The sequence below is a fragment of the Pleuronectes platessa genome, chromosome 4 (genome assembly GCF_947347685.1).
Source record: "Pleuronectes platessa chromosome 4, fPlePla1.1, whole genome shotgun sequence".
In the NCBI taxonomy this organism is placed as follows: domain Eukaryota; kingdom Metazoa; phylum Chordata; class Actinopteri; order Pleuronectiformes; family Pleuronectidae; genus Pleuronectes; species Pleuronectes platessa.
Genome location: NC_070629.1, coordinates 24,221,124 through 24,231,670, shown reverse-complemented (window position 1 = coordinate 24,231,670; position 10,547 = coordinate 24,221,124). Strand labels below are relative to the sequence as shown.

Below are 10,547 nucleotides of genomic sequence, written 5' to 3'. Positions count from 1 at the left end.
AATATATACGTATGATTTTTTTCAATATAAAACGAGATATGGAACAACATAATATTGTGAGGAATGTGCCTACAAGAAAGTCAATGAGAAAATTTTATTATAGGCCTACTGAACAACCGCACTTGTTTTGGTGTAATAAGAGTCTTCCACCGCATGGGGGCAGTGAACTCTCGCAAATATCGCTGCTGGTATTATTGAGGAATTTTATGCCCTGAAGCTATTTGTCAGGCTATGAGCAGTGTACCTTCCCTGCACGCTTCAGTGGCTGCACAAACACAATAGTATTACAATATTATAAATATTATTATATGTATGATAGTTATAATCTAGGTTATAGATGGAGCTTTACAGTTGTGGTTGTATTGAAGTAGTAGGGAATTTACAGACAGCCTGGAAGGCAACACTCAGGGACTTAAACCTTTAATCACCCAGAAAAACACCTGCTAGAAGTGAGCACGACACCTTAAATTGCTGTGGCAGGCATATACTATACATACCATTTTTTATTCTACTACCTTTTTTTTATATTTGTATTCTCTTGTCTTACTCATTCTGACCTCCTGCTTGTGTAACAACGGAATGTTCCAGTATGTGGATCAATAAAGCTTTATCTTATTTTTTAAGGGTGTTTAAAGTCTTATCTGCCTCTTTCAAGCACTTTTTGCGTGTCACATATTATTTCAAAGGTAATTTCAATGTGTTCTGAATGATTTAATATTTAATATAATCATTTTACTGTTTGAATTGTCTGAATGGTTTTAAATTAAACAGGTTCCTTCCAGTCTGTCGTGTCTAGTTCTATGCGCGGACGCGTCGTTGCCATGGGGACGACTCCTGAAACAAGCGTTGACACCTCGGCGTCATCAGCGCGCGTGAACAAAATCCTCCTCAAGATAAACACAGACGATCCTCAAGGTAAACGAGTTCAACTCTATTCGACTTGACCGGTTACAGTTGATCGGTCGACGCACGGTTCAGCTGAGACTGACCGTTAACCGCTCGGTTGTGTTTCGTCTGTGATGATCACACAAGTCAACAAGCTGGTCAACAATAGCTATTGTTAGACACTGTTAAGCTAATCAGAGCTGCTGCTAGCCTCATTCAAAACAACGACTGGTTGAGTGATGCTGTTTCGTGCAGTGTAGCTACAATACAACCACATACACACACAGACACACACACTGACCACAGATTTAAACATAACAAACACACGTAGGGTCAGTCTGTGTGATCAGCTGTTTGACCTCAAGCATTAAACAATGTTGTGTTACCACCTTCGGATGAGACATGTGTATTTCATGGAGACATTACTTCCTGTCTGTGGTGTAAGAACTGTACTTAAAGCCTGTGTTGGTGCATCTACATGATGCAGCACCCGGTATGAAGGGTTTATAAGTTAATACATAATATCACTAAGGGTTTAGGTGTGTCAAACCATTCATAAACACAATTCATGGGCTGATTTTGATTGATTAAATTGCAGACTGTTAAATCACATATAGTAAAACATTAAACGGATTCTGCCACCACCTGCAGGCCCAAGGATTTATATTTACAAACACTAATCAATGGCTCGATATCACTGTGAAATATTTTGGTTTGTGTTTGAATTTCTCAGCAGAAACTGTAGGTTTTATTTGTAAGTTTGTTTATTATTTACAGCTTCAGATGTGTGAGGGGCCGTCATCGATATCTGGGCCAATCCCCCCGGATCCTTCACTGTTTCCTCAGTACTACAACAAACAGCCTGCTTCAGGTCAGAGGCAGCCATGTGCTTATTAAGCTTTACTGAAACACCACTTCTCACATTGTTTATGTAGGGTCGTCAAACTAATATCTACAAACCTTCGATTTCTGTCTCCTTCTATTTTATATTTCAGCCACAAGATTTGAGTTTTTGGCAGCATATTGAATTCCACTTAAATCCACACTTTGTTATAAAGTTATTTACATTTTCTTTCCTCCCCCAGCTCGTGGACGCTTAGAGGGGAACCATAATGTTACGTTGGGCCTGCTCTCAGGGCCCCTTGCTCCAGATCCTGTGTTGTACCCAGGCTACTACAGTGCTCGTACCCCAGCACATCCGTCCCGTATCGGGCCTAATGCCGCACATATTATGGAGCGAGGACGGAGAGGCGTAATAGGGGATCTCCTCAAACTAGACGGTGTTTCAATTACCCCTGTTCCCAAACAGAGTGAGTGCCATTGATTTGTTTTCTTTTACATCTTGTGGTTGTCAAAAACAGGAAAAGCTTGTTCTATCGTGTCAGAATCTTTTCTTATTTGATGTTTTTTTGATTTGCAAGTAAGAGATTTTGATTGAAACATCTTTTGTTATTTGTCCCTTAAGGACAGCGAATTCACGACTTCAGTAAAGAGAATGTACGTCATCTCCGGGAAATCCAGAGACGCTGCAAAGAGCAGGAGGCCGTGAGAGCACAGTCTCGTCCGGTTCCAGTCAAAGCTCTCTGGACTTCCTCCAAATACGAGACTGTCCCATCCAGGCTCATGGTCCAGCTTCAGGTAAGGATTTTATTGAGATGTTTAGTCATCCAGTTATGAACATTTCCTCTGGGTCGTTGTTAATCCAGTCTGTTCTGCACAGGTTTCAAGTCCATCGGTTAAACCACAGTGTCAGAACTTTCTGAAGGCCCACTCTAACGGGGGATCTACTACCCCAACAAGACCACGCTCCAAAACCTCTCCTGTAGCTTTGCACCGCCCTGCGTCCTGTAACTCTGCACGTGACCTGGATTTGCATGTGAGGATTCGCCAGTACATGATTACTTACTGATACACACACATGATCAGGCAAAAAGAGGAATAGTGTATAAAGTATTTTTTCTGTTAAAGAAAAGAGAGAAGACAAGACAAGAGAAAGCCTTACTTTTATTGTCTTGTGCTCCAAAATGATTTATTAAACAAATAACGTGACTGCACTTCACTTGCCTTGAATGGGATCTCTAATATTTCCTGTTTGTTTCATTCCATGCATTGTTATATGTGGATACAGTTACAGGTTCAGGGTCAGAACATTGACTTCATTAAACATAACGCCCGAGCGGCAGGAAAAGCTGTGATGCGTCGGTCCCAGTCACTGACCAACCTGAGAGACAAGCCTGTGCCCAGTGCAGTCAAGGGACAGGTGCCTCTGTAGTGAGTACTCCTACAGAAAATCTCAAATTCAGAATCCTAATCAACTCAAAAGTATCCAGTTTTTTTGTATTCTGTCATTCTGCTGCTTATGTCTGCTCCTGCTCTGTTTGTCACTCAAACGCACGCTCACAGTCTTGAAGAAAGGAAGGAGCAATGGCGTAAAGAGGAGGAGGAGAGGAGGAGGAACGCACCTGATCCCTCAGCCCCAGCAGGTCACACCCTGATGCCTGAGAGTGAGCGACAGGAGACGCTGAAGTCCCTCAAAGAGTGTATGTCTCTGCTGCTCTTCATCTCTGTCCTGATACTCACAATGACCACAGTCTCTCAGAGTAATGTGTGTGCAGAGTCTAATTCTGTTGTTGCTGGTTTTTCACAGCCCATTGCTCCCTGGTGACTGAGCTGCTGTCACTTCCGCTCAAAGCTGACCATCTGAGTCTTCGCTCGAGAAGGACCCAGCTTGATTGTCGGCTTTCTGAAATCGAGGAGGCCATTAAGATATTCTCAAGGGACAAAGTTTACATAAAAATAGATTCCTAACACACAAGAAGAAGAGGAGGAGAGGGAGATGGAAGAAAGAAGAAGAGGAGGAGGAGGGGAGACGGACCTGTAGATCAACTGCTTTATCGAGATTTATCTTTCATTTGTAGCTGCATTATGTAACACAATACTGAACCATGTTTATTATATGTTTTTAAAGGGCTGGGAATTGAATTTTAAAGTTAATGATTACAATCTTATCTTGGAGGAAAAAAGCAAATGCTAAGTACATTAAGTTAATTGAATAAATACCTCCATTAGATCCTAAAGTATTTTTGTAACAGAGTGTTGTCGTTTTAAAAACATCGTTATTCATTGAGGGATTATGTGTAAAACTGACTGTTGGTTATTTTTTGTAAAGTCGCTGCATTTTATAATTTTGAATAAGTACTTACGATGCGTTTAAATAAAAAAGAATAAAAAAAACCTGAGTCAATGCAGAGAATCACCCTGAGAGTCTGTCACGTGTTACACAAGCCCCGCCCCCTCCAACGTCCTGCGGCCATTGTTCGGTGTGAGCTAGCTGATGTGCTAAAGGCTAACCAAGAATACTAAGCGGTCTTAACTTTACTTTACGCTCATATAAAACAGTTTGAATCCCCAGAGGACGTTCGAGAGGTTTCCACGTCCACGATGAGCAAGAGGAAAGCGCCGCAGGAATCTCCCAACGAGGGAATAACAGACTTTCTTGTCGGTACGTGAAGAATCGGACAGCTGCTCTCAGCTAACAGACGCTAGCATGATTGCTATGTTCTATTGTTAAACAACAACAACCCTGAAAAAGAACGTATTGCATGTGTGCTTCATCTCTCAATCCATGTTTAACCATAATACGCCTCTCTTGCATTTCCCAATAATTGTTCAGAAGGTAAATCCGGGACGTTAGTGGTCACTGCCATTTAAATGCCTTCCTGAAATAGCAGCAACAAACCACAGTGGTTTCATGAGGTAGAATCAGATTAGATCATCCTTTAATTGTCCTGAAATGGGGATATTTGCAATATTACAGATGCAATAGTCAAAAATAGGCATCAGTAAGTAATATGTATCATGCAAGTGTAAGGATAATAATACATGAGTGTGAGGAAATGTAAGAAATATAGAAAAATGTGAATGGAATAAGAACTCATATATACAGTGTGAGAATATTTGCATTGACTGGATTGCACATGAACCATTGTTTTGCACAGACAGGATGAATATTGCACAGTTAAGTTAAAGTCCATACTGGGTGGGTGTAGTTCCTCTCCTTAAGCTGCCCAGTGCTGTGATGGTGTCCTGCAGTGGGTGGGACTGGTTGTGAATGAAGTATTAAGCTTTGTACTGTCTTACTTCTCTCTGCAGAGCTGGCCAACTATGAGAAAAATGTCAACAGAGCCATCCACAAGTACAACGCCTACAGGTAAGGTCTGGAGGCGGACGTGTTCAAATATTGTGTAAATACTGAAATAAATTAAATGTTATGCTGTTGCACTCACAGAGATAAAAGTAATGTTGTTTATTACAGCAACCCTGCAACAAGACCTACCTTCTTTAAGATTATTGGGTTATGTTAATTTTGGCATCAATAACACCACTTATATAAGTGAGGATGGACAAAGTATATAAGAAAAACACTTTGTACACTGTAAAATACAATATAACCGCCTGTTTAGTAACTATATTACTGGATCAGCACCCCCACAAAAGGATCTCAACCGATACCAAATGATATGAGCTTCATGAGGACAGGATTTATTATTAGTTAACTTGATGTGCTTGATAATGCAGTATTTACTGAGAGGGGGGGGAGCGGTCATTAAACTGATGGCCAATTTTTTATAACAGGGTTAGGGTTAGATTTTGTTTTACATTATTATAGTAGGAATTCAGGGAAAGCTTTTTATTACTATGTTGTTTGGCTGTTACATAACCACTGGTCTTGTGCTCTGTGCCTAGGAAAGCAGCATCTACCATTTCCAAGTACCCTAACAAGATCAAGAATGGGGAAGAGGCCAAGAAACTGGTATGTGCATTGAATACAATTTTACAAATTGAATGTCTATTGAGTAACTCGTATAAATAATTCATTAGCTGATTTGTGGCACATGTTGCCAATTGGCCAGTACAAGCACAAAAACAGAAAGTGTAATGCAGTATTAAGTCCTGTTATAAATTCTACCTTTATGAAGGTTACAGTGTTTAGGAATTGCAGTTGAAAACAATGATAATATAATACTGGTCAGTCTTAAGTGTTTGTATTGTGTCATAATTTGCTTCATAAAGAAATTCCCTGAAAGTAAGGTGGTGTAAGATGATTGGAAATGTCCGCATCATTGTTTGTCTTCAACACTTGTGTAGTGATGTTGCTGTGGTTGTGTGTGAAGTGATGCCCGCTGCTTAGCCTGAGCAGCCACTCTGGGCACCTTACGTAACCGCTGCAGCTCGCACTGCTCAGCACCCTCTTGTTTGTTTTCCCATTTTAACAGGAAGGTGTGGGACAAAAAATAGCAGAAAAGATTGATGAGTTCTTACAAACTGGGACACTACGCAAACTGGAAAAGGTGAATCATTTGGCCTGAGAATACATGATTGATGACACGCTGTAATTTTTTTTTGTTAAATAGTTAAATTTAACACTTTACACTGACTAATGTTCTGCATTTATATTTGTCTCTAGATCAGAACTGATGACACCAGCTCTTCCATCAATTTCCTCACCAGAGTTACTGGAATTGGGTACGTCTTACCTGTTAGTACAAATGAAAAACCTATTAGATATTGTGTATGGACAAGGAAACGCATCAAGACTAAATAAAATCACTGTAAGACTAATTCAGTTGCCAAAGGGACACCGCATATTTTTTGTTTTCATTTACATTTTCAACAAGTGCTTCATATAACAAAGTGCATCTTCTGCCTGTTGACTTCAGCCCTGCTGCTGCCAGGAAGTTTTTTGAAGAAGGGGTGAAGACACTGGAAGGTTTGTTTTAAAGCTGACTTGCATTATAATTATAAAAATATATTTTTTAATTTATTTTTGTGTGACTTCTTGTAATATTTTGACACATATGTAGCACATACTCAATAAATGTCCATTATGGTTTTAATGGTCTTTTATTTTCTTTCCTTATTTAGATCTGAAAAAGATCGAGAGCAAACTGAACCATCATCAACAGATTGGACTCAAGTAAGTTCTGCTCAGTGTGAAGGTGAAAAGTCTTTCTATTGATACATGAGCTGTGCTTCATGGATTATTGTGCTGCCTTCAGGTACTTTGAGGAGTTTGAGAAAAGGATCCCTCGTGCTGAAATGGAAAAGATGGAGGTGATCAAGCATTTGTATTTTTAAGTTATGTTCTGATAAGTATTGTTTAGCTTTTTCTAAATCTGTGTTCAAATGTTTTTTTTAGACTCTGATTCATAGAGAGTTGAAGATAGTTGGTGAAGAATATATTGGAACAATCTGTGGAAGTTACAGGAGAGGTAAAATCTTCCCCTTGTGATTATTACAGCGGATGTTCAAGTCAATGGCAGGAGTTCAGACTCTGGGAATCATGAAATTGATTCACATGTTCATAATTTCCAGGTGCTGCCTCGAGTGGTGATATTGATATTTTGCTGACACATCCAGACTACACCTCTGAGACTGAGAAACAGGTACAACTCTTCTCCATTCTACCTCACCACTGTGTTTTGCCATGATCTGCAGCTTTCCTCTTTGTCTTATTCATTCTTTTCCATTCTTCTTCTCCAGCCCAAGCTCCTCCACGACATGGTCAGTCATTTTGAGTCCTCAGGGTTTGTGACCGACACTCTCTCCAAAGGAGACACCAAGTTCATGGTGAGGCCTTTGCTTATTTTGTCTCATGTGCTCAGCTGTGTGTGTCTGATGTGACTGGTAACACAGTTAGTACAGTAACCATACCCAACCCATGAAGCGCATGACTGAGGTCACAATGGTCCAACTCTTGTGTTTCTAGGGAGTCTGCCAACTGCAGAAGAGTGATGATGATGATGATGAGGAAGAAGAATACCTTCACAGGCGTATTGATATCAGGTGCCCTGCTCTATATTGCTTGGTGTTTCCAAAATTAGGTGTTTTAAGTATGTGTTTACACAGAACAATATGGGCTAAGTCTGTGCATTGGTCAGGATGCAGACGTGATTTATTAAATTAAATTAAAACACTACCTTGACCTACTGTAACACAAAGCTTTTGATACATGGTTACAACAGTGAATAGGCAACTTACATTTTTAGTTTTTTATTACAATCTGTTTGATCCTGCTTTGTAATTATCCTTTCCCCATTTTCCCAAAGGTTAATTCCTAAAGACCAGTACTACTGTGGTGTCCTGTATTTCACTGGAAGTGATATCTTCAATAAAAATATGAGAACTCATGCCCTGGAGAAAGGTTTCACCCTTAACGAGTACACCATCCGACCACTGGGGGTCACTGGTGAGTCTCAGTCAAATATGATATGAACCTTGTGAACTCTGTTCCAGCAATGTGCCGCCTCTATCATCAGTCAGTAACTTCGCATGCGTTCAGCTTCTAATATCAGCTATTCTTCTGTGTGGATCTATTTCAGGTGTGGCTGGGGAACCTCTTCTGGTGGACAGTGAGAGAGACATCTTTGAGTACATCCAGTACAAATACAGAGAGCCAAAGGAGCGCAGCCAGTGAAGTTGCAGTTACATCTGTATTAAAGGCTACGAGATCGGAAGCATGCGTACACAAATGTGTGTTCGTCTTTCATGTACCATTCAGCAATGTTATCGATGTCAACGATGTTATGAAAACAACTGTGAACGTCATTTACTCACTTGTTTTGGACAATTTTTATCTTGATTTTAAGAATCTATTTTCCATTGTCACCTATGAAAGCTTATGAGCTTTAAAAGAAAAGGTTTTTAATTAGGCTCAACTGTAATTTATTTTGTTTACATAACCTAAGAGTATTGGTCTTAAAGGGGCCTGGATTCTGATACAGTTTGAACTCAACCATCATAAACAGTGAGGACCTCTGTCATCTCCACAATCAGGACAGTTGTGATGTGTAATACTTTGGATTGGATGTGAAAATGTGGTTTAATGTGTAGTTATTACACATGCAAATGAGATCCTTTACTTATCCCTACTTTAGTAGTTTTTCTAATTCACCATGAAAATGTGTGTTTGTGTGTGTGTGTGTGGTGGAGGGGGTTACACATGTAATAATTCTCTACCATTTGGGGCTAGTCAACAAATATTAGAAGAAAAAAGTTTTCATCAATTGGTGCAGTTTCTAGTTCTAGTGATACAATCAAATTGGAAGAATACACATTTTCTCAGGTTTTGATTGATAAGTGAAAAAGACTGTTACATGTTGTACAAGTTTGTGTGAAAACTTATGTGTAGGGAATTGTGTGATCCAGTTTTCAGGGGGGCATTTAACAGCAGTAAACAAAATTAAAACAGCTAACAGGCATCAGGAATGCATCTACGGAGTAACTTCAGGTACATCTTTTAATCTGCACCACAAAACATGAATGTTAGGATTAGGACTTGAAGTCAGTTTTTAATGTGGGTGGTTGTATTTCAGTTCAAAAGTATTTAAGAAAAAACTATGCCAATGAGTGGGTTTTTAACGTCTTTTTATGAATGAGTCAAATAAATGGGTTGCTAAAATTACTGTGTCATGTTTTTATAAAAAATTACATTTTTACTTTGCTTTTCAACCGTTTTGAAAAATTGTTGTCGTGTCCGTCCGGGATGTTTAGGTAGATACATGTGGCTTAAGCTCAGCTGACTTGCTAGCATAGCCGGACAATATAAATATAGCTGTGGTGTTTCTGGTTCACTGCAGAGAAATCTGTTGCAGGAATGAGAATAAAAGCCACATGTTTGATCCAGGGTGGAACTTTTCTTTTTAATTTATGCCTATACTCACATACTCTACCATTACTGACAATAACTCAATTTATTTCTTCGTTGCTGCTCCCTTCATCTCTATCAGACATTTCATATGTGCAAATACTTTAAACATTGACCCACTTTTCCATTATGTTACAAACTGGTTCTTTTTAATCAATGTTGTAAATACTGTTATTAGGCCCTAGCACCGACAGTGTGACAGTCATCGTACATGATGAACATTTCTTTCATCTTCTGCAGTCCTTGTCTGTTCTCCTCTTTATTTTCCTTTGCCCTCAGCTCTGCCAGGTAAAGCTGAAGATCTACCAGCTGTTGGACATTAATCTCTTGTGCCATTATGGTCTTTTCCTGGATTTACTGCACTGTTGAGTTTAGTTGTCCTGGTGATTATTCTGAATCACCAGAACAAGTCATTTCAGACTTACTGTTGATATGCTCATAAAGAATAACAGTTGTTTGTGACTTACTATTAAACCCTTTGATACACAAGCTATGCACACTACATTCACCACCACTATGGACTGTCAATTTAATGCTTCTCAACTGTGCAATATTCACTGTACTATATTAATTTATAAAAAGAAAATATCAGTGCGATATAAACAGTTATTTGCAATCCATTCACTGTACATATTCTGACACATAATATATTTCTTTACACTATCTCTACCGGTTTAATTACATGTATATTTGTTCTACATATTTGTTTTATTTATATTTCTTTATATTCCTTCACCCAAGTACTGCATGCTCCTTATATGATGCCTTTCTGCTGCTTTACACTGCAAATGTCCCCATGGCGGGACTAATAAAGGACCTCTTAATGCAGAGCCCTTCTAATGCACAACATGGGCTCTATTTATTTCCTTTTATTTCATGCATGACTGGGTGTTTCTTTGCTATAATCTTTAATGGCTTATTCTTGCTTTTTCATTAAGGGGAATGCATAGACGAT

The 10,547-nt window shown here is 39.2% G+C and overlaps 2 protein-coding genes across 2 annotated transcripts; both read left to right on the top strand.

The window, feature by feature from the left end:
• Positions 1-796: 796 nt before the first annotated feature.
• enkd1 (enkurin domain containing 1) lies at positions 797-4,008 on the top strand. Its single transcript, XM_053421588.1, has 8 exons — positions 797-915; positions 1,663-1,756; positions 1,971-2,195; positions 2,351-2,523; positions 2,606-2,761; positions 3,014-3,156; positions 3,289-3,425; positions 3,533-4,008. Exons 2-8 carry the CDS (start codon positions 1,669-1,671, stop codon positions 3,691-3,693), a joined length of 1,083 nt encoding a protein of 360 aa, XP_053277563.1. The 5' UTR covers positions 797-915; positions 1,663-1,668; the 3' UTR covers positions 3,694-4,008.
• Positions 4,009-4,171: 163 nt separating this feature from the next.
• polb (polymerase (DNA directed), beta) lies at positions 4,172-9,566 on the top strand. The gene is made up of 14 exons (XM_053420306.1): positions 4,172-4,387; positions 5,038-5,095; positions 5,632-5,698; positions 6,162-6,236; positions 6,353-6,411; positions 6,606-6,655; positions 6,811-6,862; positions 6,945-6,999; positions 7,085-7,157; positions 7,261-7,331; positions 7,429-7,515; positions 7,655-7,731; positions 7,995-8,134; positions 8,268-9,566. The coding sequence occupies exons 1-14, from the start codon at positions 4,327-4,329 to the stop codon at positions 8,360-8,362; spliced, it is 1,020 nt and encodes a 339-aa protein (XP_053276281.1). The 5' UTR covers positions 4,172-4,326; the 3' UTR covers positions 8,363-9,566.
• The last annotated feature ends 981 nt before the right edge of the window (positions 9,567-10,547 follow it).